At 39.3% G+C, this 22,128-nt stretch overlaps 1 protein-coding gene and 1 long non-coding RNA gene across 5 annotated transcripts; one reads left to right on the forward strand and one right to left on the reverse strand.

The window, feature by feature from the left end:
- Nucleotides 1–221: 221 nt before the first annotated feature.
- Nucleotides 222–15,975, forward strand: DDX3X (DEAD-box helicase 3 X-linked). 4 transcript variants are annotated; one of them, XM_082446477.1, is made up of 17 exons: nucleotides 222–378; nucleotides 3,141–3,198; nucleotides 5,164–5,211; nucleotides 7,164–7,296; nucleotides 8,237–8,395; nucleotides 8,460–8,574; nucleotides 9,023–9,158; nucleotides 10,285–10,370; nucleotides 10,579–10,677; nucleotides 10,787–10,947; nucleotides 11,368–11,512; nucleotides 11,591–11,735; nucleotides 11,926–12,107; nucleotides 12,198–12,315; nucleotides 12,648–12,801; nucleotides 13,065–13,204; nucleotides 13,405–15,975. In XM_082446477.1, the coding sequence occupies exons 1-17, from the start codon at nucleotides 334–336 to the stop codon at nucleotides 13,482–13,484; spliced, it is 2,004 nt and encodes a 667-aa protein (XP_082302603.1). In that variant the 5' UTR covers nucleotides 222–333; the 3' UTR covers nucleotides 13,485–15,975. The 4 variants fall into 4 exon arrangements, with proteins under 4 accessions (XP_082302603.1, XP_082302604.1, XP_082302605.1 ...); XM_082446478.1 differs by having other exon boundaries at nucleotides 13,068–13,204; XM_082446479.1 differs by having other exon boundaries at nucleotides 8,475–8,574.
- On the reverse strand, nucleotides 3,399–5,157 carry LOC309652660. The gene is made up of 2 exons (XR_014258862.1): nucleotides 4,544–5,157; nucleotides 3,399–4,494 (listed from the first exon to the last, which is right to left on the reverse strand). It is a non-coding gene; the product is annotated as an uncharacterized lncRNA (long non-coding RNA).
- Nucleotides 15,976–22,128: the final 6,153 nt, after the last annotated feature.

The following is a 22,128-nucleotide window of genomic DNA, read 5'->3' on the forward strand; positions in this document are numbered from 1 at the left end:
TGGAACTCAAGCGAACTAGGACAGCATTTGGCGCTCTCACTGCCAAGGTAGGACGACGAGCCGGGGACGCGACCGACTAGGAAATCCCGCGAGGTTAGGACTAAACGAGAGCGCAGTAGCTAGGCAGAAGTCGTAGCGGCGGGAGGAGTGCGGGTGTGAGAGGGAGGGCACACGTCTTACGTGCTGACGTAGCAGCCGTTCCAGCGGGTATATTAGATCCGTGGCCGCGCCGTGCGCCTCAGAGCCGCAGTTCTCCCGTGAGAGGGCCTTTGCGGTGAGCCAAACACATTAGCTCAGCAGCGGAAGACTCCGAGTTCTCGGTACTCTTCAGGGATGAGTCATGTGGCGGTGGAAAATGCGCTCGGGCTGGACCAGCAGGTGAGCCGCAAGGAGCCTACCAGGGTTGTTGCCGCATGAATTCCCTCCCCTCACTTAACCTGGTTTGTGGCGCAGTGCTAGCTGGTATCCTCAGTTCCCATTTGCTGGGTCCCTCGGGCTGGTGAGTGTGAATGCCCCAGGGCTGTGGGGGAACGGGAAGGTGACAGGAATGCTACTTGTAGCTGTCGCTGGGGCCCCTGCTTGGCTCGCGGTATTGTCCCCGGCCTGAGCACAATGGCGGCTTTTGTGTGTGCGGGCGCAGGCGGGCGGAGGGGGAGGGGGCGCGCGCTCTCGCGGAGGCGCGCACGCGCGAACCTCGACTGACTAGTGACCCACGGGGGGGGGGGGTGGCGCGGCGGTTCACGAATGGGGACCTTTTTGGTCCTGAGGGCTCCGGCGCTCGCGGCGTGCGCGGCTGGGATTCCCGTCAGAGCCGAGCGGCGTTGGCGTGTGTGTGTGCACGCGCGTGTGAGCGGGAGGAGGAACGCGGCCCTGGAATGTGGGAGGGGGCGGCGCGGGGGGTGGCCTTCGCGCGGGGTAATGGCGGCGGCCTCCTTTGTGTGGTGTCGGGTGGCTGGGCGGCGCTGCGGCCCACGAGCGGGAGAGGCCGGGCCGCCGAGGGCCCGGAAACGGGGATGGATGGGCATCTTGTTCCTCCCGGGCTTCCTTCCGCAGGCCTTTTTCGCTCCAGCCCGGCTTCCGCAGGCCGGGAGCCACGGCCCGTGAGGCCGCGTTTCCGGAGTGGAAAGTTTTGTGACGCAGAAGATTAGGGGGGGAGGGGGGGAGGAGGGGAGAGGGGGAAGGGAGGGAGGGAGGGAGGGAGGGAAGAATGGGCCGCTGCGTGCGCGGTGGCGCCGGGCTCTAGAGTTCGAGGTTGAACGCGGTGGGGAGACGTCAGGGGGGTTTGCGGCCGCCCCGCTTCACATGCTCACGGTAGTCACTGTGTGGCGATTTAGCCCAGGGCCGCGCGTCGTTTGGGGGGAGGGGGTGCCACGGAGTGTACGAGTGTCCTCAGGGTTAGGCCACTTTGATGCGGGCGTTTGATTAGGGACTCGGCCAGAGGAAAACACCCGGAATGTGGTTTGGGGAGAAATAAACAATTTTGTTGTTGACTTGTTGCTGCTTGTGGACTGAAATTTTGAAATAGGTCAGAGGCTCCGGGTCTGTCGTCTTAACCGGAACGCCCTCTTCTAAGGGTTTAGAGGTAGAGGAGAGGTTCTGGGCTGAGGTGGCAGGAAGTCTGCATCCCTCAGCAACAGTGGCACCGCGCTTCAGAGAAGCTCTTCAGTGCGATGTTTGTTGCCTTTAAGTAAACTTCTGCCTACCACGAGCTCCGAAATTCTGAAACGAAGTCGAGTGACGCAAATGAATTGTCAGTAGACTTTAATGTAGTCGTGTGTAATATGTTTTTAAGGACTTAGTGACCTGTTTTGGGGGGAGCATTTTTTCCATTAATGAATCAGTTTGAATTCTCCAAATTGCTGACGCGTCATATGTTAAATGGAGCAGAGACATAAAAAATCTCTTATCAAGAGCATAGACTGTTCCCAGTTTTAACATTTGCCGTAACAAAACGTACTGCAACAAGTGCAAAAAGAAAGTTTGTTCCTATTGTGCGTTAAAGTATCAGTCTGTTGCTGAGATAACTAGTGCCGAGAAAACATGACAGCATTTTTGCTGATAGAAATTAGGAAATGAGCTGCCTTACCATACTCATTTTTTTTTTTCAAGATTTAGCATCTGCTTCCAATTTTCGGTGCCTCCATTGATGATGCTTGCAATTTGACAGTATAATCTTGAGCTTTTAACAGAGAACTTAAACGTTATGGTATAGCGTATCACCTTTGCAAACAGGTGGCAATAGTGCTGTGACTGGGTACATTAAAAAAATGAAACACTGCTTTTGGCACATATAGTTTTCCCCCTATTGCTTGTAAATAGTTTGCTTAGTTATTACAGAATGCGACGAAGATAGATCTCTTTTTTAGAATGTTGAGGCTTTGAGCTACCAGTGTAAAGGGACGGGTAGACGTGGAGATAAAGGCAGTAAAATGTGTCCTACTCATTAAGGACACTAAATGCCAGTTGTGCCATTTATGTCCGAAGTGTTCTGAACTTAACTGTGAAAGTGGGAGAACAAGTAGGTACCTACTTCATAGGGTTGTGCTTAGTAGTGCTCAGTAAGTGGTGGTTATATTAATTTTTGTTCTGAAGAGGGCTACTCTAATTTAAAATATTTGTGCAGTATTTAGGGATAAAGGAACTACGAAATGGTCGATAAAATTTTTGTTCTGACATTCTTCAGGTGTGCTTTGTAGGTTTAAAATAATTCCAAGTAGAAAGCTGGGGGCATTGAAAACATTTGTTTCCAAATGTTTGGAGCTAAAATGAATCCAATGACTATTTGACATTTTTAAATAATTTAAATTTCTTGAACTTTTACTATGGAAAACGTTACAGGGAAGATTCATTTTGAATGAATGACTTAAATTTGGACCCAGTTTCTCCTGGATAGCACCACCATCTTGGTGTGGTGCCTTCTGCAGTATATACAGTAGTACTGTAGTAAAGTATTTTGCATTTGCTTACAACCTAATTGTCTCCGAAGCACATTCCTAGTCACATTCTCCTTAAGAGTTTCACATCCCCGGTGAGGCAGACAGGGCAACTAGTGCTAGTAAATGCTAGAGAGCAAGACTAGTTTTCTCTTAGTGTAATATTTCTGCACATGGGCTGCTAACCAAAGTTTAACTCTTTTCTAGTTTGCTGGCCTAGACCTGAACTCTTCTGATAATCAGAGTGGAGGAAGTACCGCCAGCAGTAAGTAAAACATTTTATGGATTTACTGTGAATATTAGGGCTTTTTAAAAAAAAATTATTTCATTGAAATATAGTTGATTTACAATGCTGTGTTACTGAGTATTAGAGCTTTAATACCTTAATATTTCGTTGGATTTGTTTAAAATTTAAGAATTTCTCTGCCAATTTTTACTGTGTAAAGAATTAGGTGGGTAGCATTGGGGTTTTTTTGTTTTGTTTTTTTTTTCTTTTTGGCCATACCGCGCAGCATGCAGGATCTTAGTTCCCCGACCAGGGGTACAACCCATGCCCCTTGCAGTGGAAGTCCCGCTTTGTGGTCTTTTTATAACAAAACGGAATAGTTTTCTTGAATGAAAACAATCATTAAGGACCTTATACAAAACACAAATGATCTCTAGAAGGGTTTGATTATGTCCATTATGAATCCTGAGCCCAGCTTAAAGGTGATGGGAATGTGTATATCACTATTAGAGTGAATCTACCAGAATTAAACTGAATAAAGGGAACATTCACATTCTTCAGCTACAGCTATCCCTTTCCCATGAAGAACATGAGACTTAATAATAGAACAAGGCTAGGGACTTCCCTGCTGGCGCAGTGGTTAAGACTCTGCACTCCCAATGCAGGGGGCCCGGGTTCGATCCCTGGTCAGGGAACTAGATCCTGCATGCCACAACTAAAGAATCCCGCATGTTGTAACTAAGACCTGGTGCGGCCAAATAAATAAATATTTTAAAAAAAAATAATAGAACAAGGCCATAATGAATCTTGGGGTGGTGGTTAGGATTTTAAATGCTGAATTGTTGTATTCTTTTGAAAAGTTAGATATAGAAGTTTTATTTAATTTTTTTTTTCTTAAAAGGGTTTTTTGGATACTTGGTAGAGATTAGTATTAAGGTGTAGGGGATCTTGGTCGTTTATTATTGGCAATAGACCTGCTTTGGCTCAGGTCTCTTCCTACCCTATTAACCAAAAAGAGAAAAAAAATGTGTATCGGCTGTATGTAAGGTCTGAAAGCACCATTTCTTCAAGCTCTCTTTGTTGCATAGTAAAGGGCAGGTGTTCATTTTTAGGCAAGGAGGGCCTCACTGGGCTCAGTTACTTGGTATTTGTTTTAAATTTCACTTTATTTGGCATGCTAAGAATCATTTAGGACTTGATCATTCTAATAGAGATCTTTAATAATTAATTCAACCCAGAAGTGAAAAAGTTAAATTGCAGATTAACTAGTAATAAAGCAAGTTGACTTTACTTGGTGGATATATACATTATTTGCTTTTGATTCTCATCCATTGTCTAGGCTGTATTCTTGTGCATACAGAAAAACAGTTGACTTTCCTTAAACCTCTGCTAGTCTCGAATTAAAATTCACAGTTCCTTGAAATCATTCCCCCTCTTGCAACTTTCCTGTTACATATGTATTCTATGTCTTGGAACTTAACCAGGGTAGAAACAAAAAAGCCTCTTAGTGGCTAGTTACATGTTTATTACTTTTGGGTTGTTATAGTAACACTTCTGCTACATGTTAAATGATTTATTAATGTTTGTTACATGTTTTTTAGGTTGTTGTAGTAATACTTAACGTTGTAACTCTTTTGTTAGTTTGTGACAATTCTCTGAAATCATAGCAGGCCTTTTAAAATATTGTGTTAAATTAACCACTAGTGACAAGTTAAATTTATGTATTTGTAGATTTCAACTATTAGGTTCCAAGTCAAACCTAGGGAAAGGGAAAGTTTCTCCTTTCCCTTTTAAAATTCTACTTATTAACGCAATAACCCATTTAAAATAAAAGTAGATTTTTTTCCCCCACTTCTCAATTTCCAAGTACATAGTCAGACTGGAGGACTATAGATTTAAAAAATTTCTTTCCAGGACTGTTTTTTAATAGCACAAATTTTGGCCAAAAAGCTTTAACTTAAAGTTTTATGGAATATGAAGTTTAACTTTGTTAATTTCTTTTAGAAGGGCGCTATATTCCTCCTCACTTAAGGAACAGAGAAGCTACTAAAGGTAAGTCCTTTGAACAACTTGGTATACCTAATTCTTGCTGCATTTAGAAGTTGGAGCCTAGGGAAAATGAGACACCTGGAGAAGTCTGTAAACATTGTGCCTCACCTCTGCTACTGGCAGAACTATTTCAGATATTAGGGTTTACTCATTTTGGAAAAACTCATCTAATGTCAGACAGTGGAAAACTGCATTTCCTATGTCAAACTCTTCTGAGGCCAAGGGCATGGTTTTGTACAATTTCACTAGTCTTGTGCTTAACCTGTGTTTGTAATCATTCACAGCATGATTTCAATTTGAAAAAGGTGATTGGGCACCCATTACTGTGTAAACCAAACTGCTGCATAGTGATGACAACCCAGTTATTTCTGTCTTGCAGAGGTGCCAAAATGAAGATGGGGTTATTGGGGAATAGTTAACAAGCATTGGGCACGCTCCCAATAGATGGGAGTGATTCTCTGGCTTTATCTCCTTGCCTTAACTGCTTCATTTGAAGGGTCTTGTCTAAAAGGTATCAACAACAGCTGGTCTTTTCCCATTAACTTTGTAAATAAGTGACAGAGAACTAGTATATGGCTCATATTATGGGACAATTGGACAATTGTTTGGGTGCTGTGTATTCCATAAAATAGGTGATCTGAGATTTGGAGGAAAGGGGGAAGGTCAGGAAAACTGAAGGTCAAGAAGAGGGAAGATAGTGGATAAGGAAGGCAGGATTGGAAGGGTGGAGAGTCCACAGAAGCACATGGTTTGCTGTCGTTTCTCCATATCCATAGGTAGTCCGTGTTAGCTTCACTTTCCCTGGCAATACATGGAATATAAAATGTGTATTATAATTTCTTAGCTATCATATCATTGCTTTTTTTTTGGATTCCATAGGTATTTATTTGTAGCCAGCATTCACTTTGTCTACTGTAAGATAAACCCTATATCAAATGCTATTAATACACCATCTTATTTAATCTTTATAACAAACCATCTGATATTTATCATCAGTCCTGTTTTACAGATATCATATCATTGCTTTTATTTACTGTAGAGTCTTTATCGTCATGGGTGCTCATTTCTTAGAATGCAGTAGCTGAAATTGACTCCTATGTATATTTAGTGCTTTTCTCCCTTTGTTGCAATGACAGGAATCAGCAGGGAGAGAGGCAGTATCATATAGGAGTTAGAGCTGAAAGAGATCTTAGAAATCTAACTCAGCTCTTTATTGGTAGCTAAGACTGTTGATCACCTGGCTGGTAGAGGCAGGAGGTGGAAGGAAAGTAACTTAACTTATAAACTATCTCTGACTGTTTAATAAAGTGTCACTGAAGCTAGTTAAACCCTCTACTTGTCTTTAAACCGTCTACCTGTTGGGGTAATTTACACCTTTGTCATCCGCTCTTACTGAATGTTTATAGCTGTACCCTAGGAACCTGTCTACACTGAGTTGTGTAGGGATGAGGATTTTCCTTTTTTCTATATATTCCTAATTCTCATCTGGTAGTATGTACTTCATGTGAACAGAGCACTGTTCTTAAACTTTTTACTGTTGAAACTAAGAAATACTGTATTAATCCAAGTAAACTGACATTCTTAATGTTTTAAATGAATGTCACTTTTAAGAGACATTGAAATAATGGTAACTCCTAGTAAACTCATTCACACTTATAAAATGAATGGAAGTTAAATTGTGATGGTCATGTAACAATACCATAATCATTGTGTTACAGGCAAAGCTATTGACCTTTTAGAAGTGGTATTCATTCAGAACATTTTCAGACTGTCGATTGCTTTGTTTAGTGCACAGTATATTCTAGTGCCGTGGTAGGAATATTTCCATTGTCCCTCTGGTCCAGAGATGGGATAGTCAGTTAGAGGGCTTCAGATTCGGAAACATGTTTTAAAGTATTGTCATTTTCTAAATAATATAATAAAATGGGTTTGCTTTTTTTTTTTTTGTTTTGAAGGATTCTATGATAAAGACAGTTCAGGGTGGAGTTCTAGTAAAGATAAGGATGCATACAGCAGTTTTGGTTGCCGTAGTGATTCAAGAGGGAAGTCTAGTTTCTTCAGTGATCGTGGAAGTGGATCAAGGGGAAGGTGAGTGATTTCTTATTTTCTTGCCTTTTTTACATGTACAATACAACAATTTAGAAATTGGTATTATGTCTGTTTAATCATATTTATGTATTAACTGTAAGAGGTCTACTAAATTGAACTTGTTATTCAAGAATTAGAAGAACATGCTTTTTGGCATAATGAAATCAGTTATTTTTATATTTCTCTAGTTTTACATATTCTACTTAAAAGAGTTTTAGTGAATGGCCTAATTTGGTTGACATTTTCGTGGATATTCTATATGACGATTTTTAAACACCTTATATTTTTGATTACACAAGTGTGGTGAACTGACCTCATGCGCCTAATAGCTGTGGTTAGTCCTCTGTGTCCTGATTTTTCGAAAACAGGCCTAAAACTAAAAACATCTTAATTCAGGTAAGGATTATTTTCTACCTTTTTATCCAAAGTTTGTCACACAGGTGAATTGTCCTTTAAGTAGCATCCTGATATAACTGGGACAATTGATATTTGGTGTGATACTTTCCTCTTTTCCCTACCACTAGAAATATTTGGATGAGAACATTTAAAGGTGTAAGTTATATGCTGGTTTCATGTGTATAAGACTGATTCTTCTCCCCCCGCCCCTCCCAAACGTAGTTTGTTTGTTTTTATTGAACTACAGTTGATTTACAATACTCTATTAGTTTCAAGTATAAAGACGTGATTCAATTTCAACATGTATGACGCCTGTGTAGGCTGTGTAATAAGAATAAAGAAGGATACTGAATTTAGAAAATATGTAAATGATACAATCTGGTTAGAGGGCCTTATTTGTCAAATAAGAGTAAGCCTGAGCTGGGCTGTTGACATCCTTGAAATTAGTCATAATGAACTCTCTTCAGGCACAGTTCTAGAGTAGTGGTAGGAATCTGATAATGGTTAAATGATAAGATTCTGATTAATTGCTTGTGCTGTTCAGGTTTGATGATCGTGGACGAGGTGACTATGACAGCATTGGCAGCCGTGGTGAAAGAGGTGGCTTTGGAAAATATGAACGTGGCGGAAATAGTCGCTGGTGTGACAAATCAGATGAAGATGATTGGTCAAAACCACTCCCGCCAAGTGAACGCTTGGAACAGTAAGTTTTTGAAATGTATGTTAATTGTGATGAAGCCTTATTGGCTAGTATAACAAACTTACAGATCTTCTGATTTCAGAGAACTTTTTTCTGGAGGCAACACCGGGATTAACTTTGAAAAATACGATGACATTCCAGTTGAGGCAACAGGCAACAACTGTCCTCCACACATTGAAAGTGTAAGTATTTTTGCTTGACCTTTAAGACAGAGGGAAGTATAAGTATTTTCACAGCACATCAAGATGAGATGGGCTTCCTAAAGGCCTATATAGACCATGCCTGCTTTGTGTTAACAATCTTTTAAAGTTACTCTAAAAGCCTGCCTCGTTGGTTTGTGGAAAGGGGGAGATTGAGTTCAATGTTACCATTACTAAAATTTGAAATAGAAAATAGGTCAGACATGGGAGGAACCCAAAACTTTTCCAGTGTAGGTTAAGCTTAGGGGGTTGTTGTTGTTGTTTTTTCCCCCTGCCCCTCAAAATGTAACACGATAACTTTTATTTAAAGCAGCTGTAAACTAAAGTACAAGTTGGTTGATAGGGGTTTTTTCCCCCATTGTATTTGTATGAAGCAAAATGGCTCCAGGTAGCATTTCTACCTATTTAACCCTGATGAATTTCTTGACAGTTCAGTGATGTTGAGATGGGAGAAATTATTATGGGAAACATTGAGCTTACTCGCTACACTCGTCCGACTCCAGTGCAAAAGCATGCTATTCCTATTATCAAAGAGAAGAGAGACTTGATGGCTTGTGCCCAAACAGGTAAGCAGACTTGGTAAAGTAAAAAGTTGTCCAGGATACCTTAACTCTGCTTGCTCTCATAAAACCAATACCAAAAAAATACGCATGAAGTATCTAAGTTTCATGAGGAAGCTCGAGTCCTGTTTGTAGCCTGACTAGTATACTTTGATATAGATAAGGAGTAGCTGGATGGTATCTCTTTTGTCTTAGCCCTTTGGATCCTGTATTACCTCTAGTGTTTCCATTAGGGTGTCTTGGGGATAGCCTATAGAAAGTCATGACCCTGATATTGCTGCAACAGGGATAGGTAGGTTATTGTGATTGCAGTGGTGGGAAAGTTAGCACTATAACATTATTGTATCTGGGATAAGAAGGATAAGATTAGAGAATAGCTTGCGATCCATGGGAATGTGGCCAAGGGAAAAGGGTCCTTACCTCCCATCTTTTGGGAATGGGGGTAGTTATAGCCTCTGAATTGAGAACAGGCTTTATTATATCTGTGTGAGTTTGGCCAGTTTGAAAGAGTGACAAGATTCTCCCAATAAAAATATATGGCACTTGAATAATTTGGTATCTTTCTTTCCCTATGGAAGAGTGAGAATGTCATCCTTTATACATTATCAGTATGTACAGTACCTTCAAGGAAGTGTTAAAAAAAAAATTGAAATTGACACCAGTTTTGAGACAGAATTCCTGCTCTCTTTGCACAAATGCGAAGAAGTGAATACTACTACATTGTGAGTGACCAGAGTTTGGTATACATTTTCTGTAAATGAACAAAATATTTTTTTGGATTATGGACCATGTGGTCTCTGTTGCAACTATTCAGCTCTGCTGTTGTATGAAGGCAGCCATAGATGATATGTAAAATTATTGGTCACAGCTATATTCCAGTAAAGCTTTATTTACAAAGATACAGGTTGGGCCTTAGTTTGCTAACTCCTATTACAGATTGATCAGTTGTCACTTGGTATTTTTTTAATTAGCCATTAATTTTTAGAAAATTAATTTGGGAATAAAGTAAAATTGCTAATTAATTGTTAAGTTGTTGGGCAGTTAAAAAAAAACACTGTCATCTACCAATATATATTCAAAAATAATAAGCAGGTTTTTCTGTGGTTAAATGAATATGCTTTCTTTTAAACAGGGTCTGGAAAAACTGCAGCATTTCTTTTGCCCATCTTGAGTCAGATTTATTCTGATGGTCCAGGCGAGGCTTTGAGGGCCATGAAGGTAAATATTTCTGTATAAAATGGGAAATGATTGTAGAACCTTGTAGGTAGCTGTTGAGAAAGCTTTCTAAATGACAGTAAGACTTGTATTCTAACCTATATAATTAGAAACAGTTTTTACATATAATCCGTGAATTACAGAAGGGAATTATGTGTAATGAACCTTTAAAAAAGGATGTTAAGAGTTTAACTTATAAATTATTTCTTAGGAAAATGGACGGTATGGGCGCCGCAAACAATACCCAATCTCCTTGGTGTTAGCACCAACTAGAGAATTGGCTGTACAGATCTACGAGGAAGCCAGGAAAGTAAGTATGCATTTCAGAGATCATCGGCTTTCTCATTGATTCTGATGCAGTGTTCTATGACCACGTAAAAATCTTGGCCTTAAAGTTGATAAAATTTCTTTGCTTACAGTTTTCATACCGATCTAGAGTTCGTCCTTGCGTGGTTTATGGGGGTGCTGATATTGGTCAGCAAATTCGAGACTTAGAACGTGGATGCCACTTGTTAGTAGCCACTCCAGGACGTCTAGTGGATATGATGGAAAGAGGGAAGATTGGATTAGACTTCTGCAAGTATGTTAATTTTTAAATGTGTGGAATGCATTAATTTAAAAAATTACTGGCCATTAGTTTTGTGGAATTTGTCCATAAATTTTAAGATGGAGAAGAGATTTATTTTAGTCTTCCAGCTTTTCCAGAAAGTTTGCTCATTGTAATTTTAATGTTGAAAAATCAGTGACATTTTAGTAGAGTCTGAGAATGACCAGACTTTGGGACCAGAGTCAAGTATAAGAGCTAATTTGGGTGTACTATCTTGGACCATTTATTTAGTGGCAAACATCCTGTGCTTTGTCTCACGTACATGGGTCAAATTGTGTGGTGTGAGGAATTTAACTACCTGAATGAATAATTAATTGTGCTTATAGAAACAGCTGTATTAAAACTGTCTTTTGTCCTCAAATTCTAAACTGGATTTTTTTTTTTTCATGGCAGATACTTGGTGTTAGATGAAGCTGATCGGATGTTGGATATGGGGTTTGAGCCTCAAATACGTAGAATCGTTGAACAAGATACTATGCCACCAAAGGGAGTTCGCCACACTATGATGTTTAGTGCTACTTTCCCGAAGGAAATACAGGTATTGTTTGATGCTGCAAATCTTATTTCGTTAGGAATTTGTTTATCTCAATAGATAATAAAATTTTTTTTCTTTCAGATGCTTGCTCGTGATTTCTTGGATGAGTATATCTTTCTGGCCGTAGGAAGAGTTGGCTCTACCTCTGAGAACATCACACAGAAAGTAGTCTGGGTGGAAGAGTCAGACAAACGGTCATTTCTGCTTGACCTTCTAAATGCAACAGGTATAATTTTAGCATCACTTTGGTGGTTTAGGTAATAAATCCATTTGGATCACCTTTATTGCTTTTCCTCCTCATCCAAAACATTCTGTTGAAACGGTCTATTTTAATTGCCTCTATTTGCAAGTTTATTAAGTGCAAAGAGAACCAAGCCACTCTTAGTGACAGAAACCTTGTAATATTTTAACTTCAGGCAAAGATTCACTGACCTTAGTGTTTGTGGAGACCAAAAAGGGTGCAGATTCTCTAGAGGATTTCTTGTACCATGAAGGATATGCCTGTACGAGTATCCATGGAGACCGATCTCAGAGAGATAGAGAAGAGGCTCTTCACCAGTTCCGCTCAGGAAAAAGCCCGATTCTAGTGGCTACAGCAGTATGTATAATATAATCTTATTCTCAAGGTCGCCATGTTCAACTATTTGCTTTCTTTTAAATGGACCATATGTAACAAGTTATTTTCTAGGTAGCAGCAAGAGGACTGGACATTTCAAATGTGAAACATGTTATCAATTTTGACTTGCCCAGTGATATTGAAGAATATGTACATCGCATTGGCCGTACAGGACGTGTAGGAAACCTTGGTAAGTGTGTGGTTACTTGATGGTGTGGTGGTTTCTGATTTTCAGTGTGGTTCTTGCAGCAAAGAACTTTCAGGATCTTATTAGAAGAACTCCTATTTTCAAGGAATGCGATTAAGATATATCTTAGCAGAAGTGGAAGGAAAAGTCAGGGTTTGTTCAAAGAACTTTGAGTTGGTTAAATAGCAAATAGTAGCGCTTTTTTATAGTGCTGTTTTTTTAGTATTCTACTTAGTACTCTAATATGAAAGTAATACTGTGCTACTTTATGGAAGACCTTAATTTATGTACTTTTTGGAAGACCTTAATTTATGTACTTTTTGGAACTGTTTTAGGCCTTGCCACCTCATTCTTTAATGAGAGGAACATAAATATTACCAAGGATTTGTTGGATCTTCTTGTTGAAGCTAAACAAGAAGTGCCATCTTGGTTAGAAAACATGGCTTATGAACACCACTACAAGGGTAGCAGTCGTGGACGATCCAAAAGGTGAGTTAACAAATGGTGTATAATGATGGGGATGGGTGCTATGTCCAAGGTTAACTTTTCAAGGTTATTTAAGTGACATTAAGTTGGTGTCAGCCTTTTCACAGCTAAGGCCTTTTAAAAATCACTATTAGGGAAGATAGGGCTGGATGGAATTGTTTGAATTGGAAAATCAGATATTGGTCATTGGGAAGTTTTAACAAGATTTGGGTTATCTGGTCGAAATTTCATCTTTATGTGAACTCTAACACATTTTGTCCTTGTAGTAGTAGATTCAGTGGAGGATTTGGTGCCAGAGACTATCGACAGAGTAGTGGTCCCAGCAGTTCCAGCTTTGGCAGCAGCCGCGCCAGCAGCAGCCGCAGTGGTGGAGGCGGCCATGGCAGCAGCAGAGGGTTTGGTGGAGGTAATGTTTATTTTTAACCTCATATCTTTGGGAAGGGGTTTTTTTTCTTTTCCATCTTTTTCAAAGCATAATTTAAAATATTGGGAAGTTCGGCCCTGTAGATTGCTTTCTGTAATTTTGCATCAAAAATAAAGAAGGAAAGATTGTATTAAATAGTGGATGACTTAATTAATTTTTCTCTTTTTTAAATCTTTCATTAGGTGGCTATGGAGGCTTTTACAACAGTGATGGATATGGAGGAAATTATAACTCCCAGGGGGTTGACTGGTGGGGTAACTGAACCTGCTTTGCAGTAGGTCACCCTGCCAAACAAGCTAATATGGAAACCACATGTAACTTAGCCAGACTATACCTTGTGTAGCTTCAAGAACTCGCAGTACATTACCAGCTGTGATTCTCCACTGAAATTTTTTTTTTAAGGGAGCTCAAGGTCACATGAAGAGTTGAAAGGAACAATCAGCAGCCCTGTTCAGAAGGTGGTTTGAAGACTTCATTGCTGTAGTTTGGATTAACTCCCCTCCCAACCCCCATCCCAAACTGCATTTATAATTTTGTGACTGAGGATCATTTGTTTGTTAATGTACTGTGCCTTTAACTTTAGACAACTTTTTATTTTGATGTCCTGTTGGCTCAGTAATGCTCAAGATACCAATTGTTTTGACAAAATAAATATACTGAACTTGGGCTAAAATCAAACCTTGGCACACAGGTGTGATACAACTTAACAGGAATCATCGATTCATCCATAAATATTATAAGGAAAAAACTTATGCGGTAGCCTGCATTAGGGCTTTTTGATACTTGCAGATTGGGGGAAAACAAACAACAAACGTCTTGAAGCATATTAATGGAATTAGTTTCTAATGTGGCAAACTGTATTAAGTTAAAGTTCTGATTTGCTCACTCTATCCTGGATAGGTATTTAGAACCTGATAGTCTTTAAACAAGCCATTCCAGTCATGATGAGGTGATGTATGAATACATGCATACATTCAAAGCACTGTTTTCAAAGTTAATGCAAGTAAATACAGCAATTCCTCTTTCAATGTTTAGGCAGATCATTAATTATGAGCTAGCCAGATGTGGGCATACTATTACAGGGAAAGTTTAAAGGTCTGATAACTTGAGATAGGTTTTTAGGAGAATTCATCTACTTAGACTTTTTAAATGCCTGCCATAAATGAAACTGAAATGGTAGAATGGCTGACCACAGCAATGACCAGCCCTCATTAGGGCCCTGGATGATTTTTGGTCTAATAACGCATGCTAGTGTTGATGTTTTTTGGTCAAGAGGGTATGAACAGGAAGAATTAATGCAGCAGGCTTTATTTTAAATGCCGATTTACATTACTCTGTTCAAGCTGCGTTGAGATGTTAAACTGGCTTACTATAGACTTTGTAAAAATGGCTCCAGAAGAGTAACAAACTGAAATCTTTGAGATCACACAGGTTGGAAATATGTACATAACTGCACAAGGTGTCAATTCTGCTATACAGTGCAGTTTTAGTCAGTTTTAGTTGCATAGGTTTCCATTGTATTTATAGTCTGTTTATGCTAAATCTGGCCAAAGATGAGCATTGTCCACCACTAAAATGCCTCTGCCACTTTGAATTCTGTGCTAATTTTGTGGCCAGAATGCGGTGATCAAAACGCTCAATCTTTTTACAGTGGCATAGGAAGATGGCAAAAATTTCCTAAAGTGCAATAGATTTTCAAGTGTATTGTGCCTTGTTCTAAAACTTTTATTAAGTAGGTGCACTTGACAGTATTGAGGTCATTTGTTATGGTGCTATTTCAATTAGTCTAGGTTTAGGCCCTTGTACATTTTGCCCATAACTTTTTACAAAGTACTTCTTTTATTGCACATTCAGAGAATTTTATATATATGTCTTGTGTGCGTGTCCTTATACTTCCAATCTTATTTTGTCTCTTGGAGATTGTTGAACGCAGCTTGTCTAGGAAGGGGATGGGACTAGATTCTAAAACTTATTTGGGACCATGGGAATGATAGTTGGGAAGAAAACTATTTGCACACGACAGATTTCTAGATACTTTTTGCTGCTAGTTTTATGTAATATTTATTGAACATTTTGACAAATATTTATTTTTGTAAGCCTAAAAGTGATTCTTTGAAAGTTTAAAGAAACTTGACCAAAAGACAGTACAAAAACACTGGCACTTGAATGTTGAATGTCACCGTATGCGTGAAATTATATATTTCGGGGTAGTGTGAGCTTTTAATGTTAAGTCATATTAAACTCTTAAGTCAAATTAAGCAGACCCGGCATTGGCAGTGTAGCCATAACTTTCTGATGTTAGTAAAAATAAAATTGGCGACTTTAAATTGAATCATGCCAAGGTTTTGATACACTTGTCTTAAGATATTAATGAAACACTTCAAAACACTGATACGAAGTGTCCAGATTCTCAGATATTGTGTGAGTTTTGTTTCGTTGTGTGTATTTTTTTTTTTTCAGTGAATGTCTGGCTCATTGCAATCCTCAAACATGTGGTTATCTTTGTTGTATTGGCATAATCAGTGACTTGTACATTCAGTGATAGCATTTGAGCAAGTTTTATCAGCAAGCAATATTTTCAGTTATAAGGTTTCAAAAATCACATAAGATGGATTTAAACTTGCTGAATGTGAAGATTGAACCTCAAGTCACTGTAGCTTTAGTAATTGCTTATTGTATTAGTTTAGATGCTAGCACTGCATGTGCTGTGCATATTCTGATTTTATTAAAATAAAAAGTTGAACTGCACAGTTTCTTTTGTTGTTGTCAATTGTGGTTTATTATTAGAGGTGAAAATAAAGTTGTGCTCTTGCCTGAAGAGTTAGTTGTAAGATGTAATTTTTTGGGTTGCCATCCAGTGCTGATTTTGAAATGCCTCTTGGATACAGAATTACTCTGGTGCAATTTTAATAAATGATGAAGATGGTGTGTGTTTGGAGTAGAGTGAAAAAAGGATTTTTGTAATAGATGGAAATCTAAAAGGTCCTTATTATACACCTTATTGATTATAGTTTGAAATTTATGGGGGGGGGAATCTCTGTTCTTGGAAGCACTTGATACAAAGGATGGTTGAACAGTGGAAAAATGAATTGGGTAAAAATCAAATGTATTAGTAATCTAACAAGTGTGGTAAGTACTTAGGGATAAGAATGTATTTGGGGTCAGGTTGATAGAGATGGCCTGGGTGTGCCTTGTCTACCTTTAGTTTTATTTGCTGACATCCAGTTTCACCACACATTGCTGCAGGCAGCTGCTGCCAGTTAACTGGAGATGATACAAGAGCCTTAACTGGATAACTTCTAACAAGTTGTGATGAACCAAATTAAACGGTTATTCTGGTTTTGGGGGTCAAAAATGGTCAAATGTTGGCAATTTGGTATGGCTTCACTTAATGAAAGTACATGTATTCACCTTTTGTTGCAGTTTTGAGTTCTAGTTTTACAGTATGATTAAGAACTTTTTTGCATTGTAAAGACATACTTGGTTCTGGATAGTTATATTTTCGGAGCTTATCAGTTGTAATTTCAGAGCAGGAAGCCTAAATTTGTAGGGCAGAATTTTGGAGCATAATATGCTATACTGATTTTGGAGATAGAAAGGTAGTTGAGTCAACTTAACGAAAGCGTGGAAAGAGGTTGCCTTAGAATGGCAAGATGGAAAAGAGTCAAATGGCTGAAGGTGGTTCAAATAGAGTGAAATTGGATTCTAAGCGTGGTTCACTGGCCCTTTTATGTAAATTATGAGGAGTGAACACTTAAGATAACTGCTCTGGAGGAACTGCCTAAATTCTTGAGATTATTTCTAGTCTAGCAGATGTTTACCCAAGTTTATTAACATTTCTGTAGATACTTAAATACATAAATTCATTATTTCCCCACTTTTAAAGTGTTCCTGGGTTCGTTCCATCTCTCAGCTGAATTTCAACATCATAATATTTTTCAAAAAACGATTTACAGGGGTCATGTTTGAAAATATCCAGTGTCTTGATGCTTAGATATAAATTTGTTCCGATGGCTTTTTTTCTTGCCCTTTTTAAGTGACCTGGTTGAAGTGGTCACAGGTGCATTCTGAAGTTCAGTAACTGAAGATATCTGGGTGTTGACTGCTCTTAATCCCCCTCTCCACCAGATTGCAGAGATTTCATTCACTGCAGTTACGGGTTCAGTTTGGGATTTTTTTTTTTTTCCTCAACATTTCTGTTCTCATTGAACACGATTCTGGGCATGTTTTAAACTGCTTTGCTGCTGCTTCTCATGTCAGTTTATAGTCTACTTTTCAGCATGTTTAGTCTGATTCTAATGCGGCTCTCCTCTAGTGACTTCTCCATTTCTTTCTGATTCATTTTTATCTCCATTTTCCCTACCTACATCTGACTGGGTTGTGTTTAGAGTAATTCCAGAAATAAGATTATTTTGATACAGCACTATGTTTAGCTGTATTGTGGAAGAAAATTTCATGACATGGAAACGTTTATTATGGGAGGAAACAACAGGTCAACACATTAAGAGGAGGTGTCTCAAAACAAAAGTTAAACATGGATGTTTTGGGGTTTTTTTTAAACAGAATTATATGATTCAGCAGTTCTACTCCTAGGAGAATTCTACCCAGGAGAAAGAATCTACAGCTTAGGCTTGCATGTGAATGTTCGTAGCATTATTCACAACCCAAAAGTGGAAACAACCCAAATGCTAGTGAACTGGTGGATGGATGAAGAATAAAGTACTGATGTTATCTCTATCCTCTGGGCACCCAACCACATCCCTAATTTCCTTCCTCTTCAAAGGATCACTAGGTGGGCCTGTTAGCCCTGTGACACTTGGGTTTTCTGTGGATGAATGCCCTGTTTCAGTTCTGATTTTATTGTATTTTGCAGATATAGTCATGGTTTATAATTGGGGTTGCCCCTCTTTTCCTTGTAACACTGAAGATGACATTTTTAAAAGAGAAAAGTAGAATAAAAAATACCTCTTCCATCTTGGGCTGGAAATTCTCATTCTTCATTTTCCACTCATCCTAATATGGGTGCACTCCACACCTAGGGTTTCAACAGTCCATCTCATTTACCTAACACCAGTTGATTAATGGTATGCCAAAAGGTCTCGGAGCCTCAACTTCTGACCCAGTCACCTGATAGGTTATTTAGTAGACATTTGCAAGGCAAAGGTTGATTTAAGTTTCATTCAAAAACTGATTTGGGGTCTGCTGAGTATTGGGCATTGGGGAATGTAACAGTGAACTCAGGTGTAGTCCTTGTCCTCTTGGAACCTAGTTTTTCTTTTGTGGTTTCCCAGCTGGGTTGCAACAGAAGTACCTGGGAAGTGATTCTGGGGCAACTGTCCTAATAAAATTTCTGGGGTTCCCTCAGGGATCTTGTGTTTTGCTTTTGCTTTTTTGTTCCTAAAGCTCCCTAGGTAATGCTGATGCAGCAAAATTAGAATGGAGTCTACTGTTCTCTACCCTTTATCATTTGTTCCAAATACCATTATCATGCTTCAGGTAGTTCATGGCAGAATCATCTCTATATTCCAAATTATAATACAACCAAATTAATGGCAGTCTATTAAGTGGCCCCTATGGTGTGGTACTAGTCTACCTTTGCAGCTTTTATTTCTCATGCCTTAAACAGTAGCCGAATATGCTGTTGTCCAGGTGCGTCCCACACTCTGCCTCTGACTTAGTTTTTGTTCACCCTGTTCCTTCTAGCTGGAATTGGAGCTATATTAATGTTTAAGATAATTTTATGTATTGTACTCAGAATATTAAGCTGCCATTTACAGTTATAACGGATGTGGAGAAAATAATTTCTCTAATGGGTGGAAGAAAGGGCAGGTTACAATTAGTGTAGAATGATCTCAACTATTTTGAAAATACATAGAAGGGAATGCTAAAATAATGACAATACTTGCTTCTGACTAAAAGATTTTCTGTTGCTTCTTATTGAACAAATTTTATATAATTAGAATATACTTTTTAAAAAATTTTATTTATTTTTGGCTGCGTTGGGTCTTCGTTGCTGTGCGTGGGCTTTCTCTAGTTGTGGCGAGCGGGGGATAATCTGTTGCGGTGCGCGGGCTTCTCCTTGCAGTGGCTTCTCTTGTTGCGGAGCATGGGCTGTAGAGCGCAGGCTCAGTAGTTGTGGCGCACGGACTTAGTTGCTCCGTGGCATGTGGGATCTTCCTGGACCAGGGCTCAAACCCGTGTCCCCTGCATTGGCAGGCGGATTCTTAACCGCTGCGCCACCAGGGAAGCCCTAGAATATATATTCTAATAAAACTTAGTTTTTTGGTTTTTGTTTATTCTTTTTTTTTTCACCACACTGCATGGCTTGCAGGATCTTAATTCCCCGACCAGGAATTGAACTGGGGGCCATGGCAGTGAAAGTGCTGAGTCCAAACCACTGGACTGCCAGGGAACTCCCAAAACTTAGGTTTTAAAATTTTTTTTAGTTTAAAATGATTACAGATTCACAGGAAGTTTCAAAAATAGTACAGAGAAGTCCTGAGTACCCTTCCCCAAGTTTCCCCAATGGTTACATCCGGCATAACTGTAACACAACATCAAAACCAGGAAATTGATGGTGGTACAATCCACAGACCTTATTCAGATGTCATCAGTTTTACATGGATTTATATAATTCTATGCAGTTTTATCATGTGTTGATTTGTGTTCCATCATCACCAAGATCTCCCTCATGCTACCTCTTTGTAGTCACACCTGTCCCCTTCCTGCCTCCCCACCCTGTCACCAACCCCTGGCAAATACTCACCTGCTTTCCATCTCTAAAATGTCATTTCAAAATTGTTGTGTAAATGGAATTGCTCAGTATGTGACCTTTTGAGACTGGGGTTTTTTGTCACTCAGCATTAGGCCCTTGAGAGCCATCCAGGTTTTTGCAAATAATTTGTTCCTTTTTATTGCTGAGTAGTATGGATGTTCCATGGTTTGTTTATCCACTCAGCCATTGAAGGACATTTGGCTTGTTTCCCATTTTTGACTGTTACAAATTAAAGCTGCTGTGAGCATTTGTGTACCGGTTTTTGTGTGGACATAAGTTTTCACTTTTCTGGCATAAATGCCCAGGAGTGCAATTGCTAGATTGTATGGTAAGTTATGTTTAGTTTAACAACCCATCAAACCATTTTCCAGAGTGGCTGTACCATTTTACATTCCCACCAGCAATGCATATGAGAGATCCAGTTTCTCTGTGTCCTCGCCAGCATTTGGTATTTTCACATTTTATTTTGGCTGTTCTAATTGGTGTGAAGTGATATCTCATAGTGGCCTTAATCTGCATTTCCCTAATGGCTAGTGATGTTGAACATCTTTTCATGTGCTTATTTGCCATCTTTATATTCTCTTTGGTAAAATACATGTTCGTGTCTTTTGCCCGTTTTTTAATTATTGTTTTTCACTGTTGAGTTTTGAGAGTTTTTATATATCATAGATACAAGTCCTTTGTCAGATATTGGATTTGCAAAGATTTTCTCCCAGTCTATAGCGCGTCTTTTCGTTGTCTTTTTTTCCTTCAGCTGCGTTGGGTCTTTGTTGCTGCGCCAAGCTTCCTCTAGTTGCGGCGAGCGGGGGCTACTCTTCGTTGTGATGCGTGGGCTTCTCATTTCGGTGCTTCTCTTGTTGTGGAGCACAGGCTCTAAAGGCGTGAGGGCTTCCGTTGTTGCAGCATGCGGGCTCAATAGTTGGGGCACGCCGGCCCTAGAGCGCACGGGCTTTTTTTTTTTAATTAATTTATTTTTTTAAAATGTATTTATTTAGTTTTGGCTGCATTGGGTCTTCGTTGCTGCGCGCGGGCTTTCTCTAGTTGCGGCGAGTGGGGGCTACCCTTCGTTGTGGTGCACGGGCTTCTCATTGTGGTGGCTTCTCTTGTTGTGGAGCGTGGGCTCTAGGCGCACGGGCTTCAGTAGTTGTGGCTCGCGGGCTCTAGAGCGCAGGCTCAGCAGTTGTGGCGCACGGGCTTAATGGCTCCGCGGCACGTGGGATCTTCCTGGACCAGGGCTCGAACCCGTGTCCCCTGCATTGGCAGGCGGATTCTTAACCACTGTGCCACCAGGGAAGTCCCTTCATCTTCTTAACAGGGTCTTTTGTAGAACACTTTTAATTTTTTTAAAACGTTTAAAATTTTGATGCAGCCCAATTTATCAATATTTCCTTTTGTAGGTCTTGTTTTTGGTGTCATGTCTAAGAACTCTTCACTTAGTCCTAGGTCCTAAAGATTTTCTACTATTTTTTCTGATAATTTTATTGTTTTACATTTAAATTGATGATCTATTTTGACTCAGTTTTTACTGTGTGAGGTTTAGATTGAGATTTACTTTTTTATCTATGAATGTCCAATTGTTCTTTCTCCATTTGTTGAAAAGACTATCCTTCCTCCATTGAATTGCTTTTGCAACTTTGTCAAAAATCAGTTGTTTATCCCTGTGTGGGTCTATTTCTGGGCTCTCTGTTCTGTTTCATTGATCTATGTGTCTATCCTTCCACAAATACCAGAGTTTCAATTATGTTTCTAGCTATATAGTAAGTCTTAAAATTGGCTAGAGTGATTTCTCCCACTTCGTTCTTTTTCAGAACTGTTTTAGCTATTCTAGTTTTTGCCTTTCCATATTAATTTTAGAATAAGCTTTTCTACATCTACAAAAAATTTTGCTGGGATTTTGATGGTTATTGTCCTGAACTTATAGATCAATTTGGGAGAGAACTGACATCTTTACTATGCTGTGTCTAAAACATATATATATATATTTTGAATTGAGGTATAATTGATGTACAGTATTATATGTTTTAGGTGTACAACAGTGATTCACACTTTTTAAAGGTTCTATTCCATTTATAGTTATTATAAAATATTGGTTGTGTTGTACAATATATCCTTGTAGCTTATTTATTTTATA

The sequence above is a fragment of the Balaenoptera physalus genome (assembly GCF_965194825.1).
Source record: "Balaenoptera physalus genome assembly, chromosome: X".
Lineage (NCBI taxonomy): Eukaryota > Metazoa > Chordata > Mammalia > Artiodactyla > Balaenopteridae > Balaenoptera > Balaenoptera physalus.

Bases quoted from the DNA above. Each gene is read 5' to 3' on its own strand.
- DDX3X (XM_082446477.1), top strand. From the start codon at position 334: ATGAGTCATGTGGCGGTGGAAAATGCGCTCGGGCTGGACCAGCAG. The intron at 10,948-11,367 runs GTATGTTAATTT...TTTTCATGGCAG, and splicing joins ATTGGATTAGACTTCTGCAA to ATACTTGGTGTTAGATGAAG. The intron at 12,316-12,647 runs GTAAGTGTGTGG...GAACTGTTTTAG, and splicing joins AGGACGTGTAGGAAACCTTG to GCCTTGCCACCTCATTCTTT.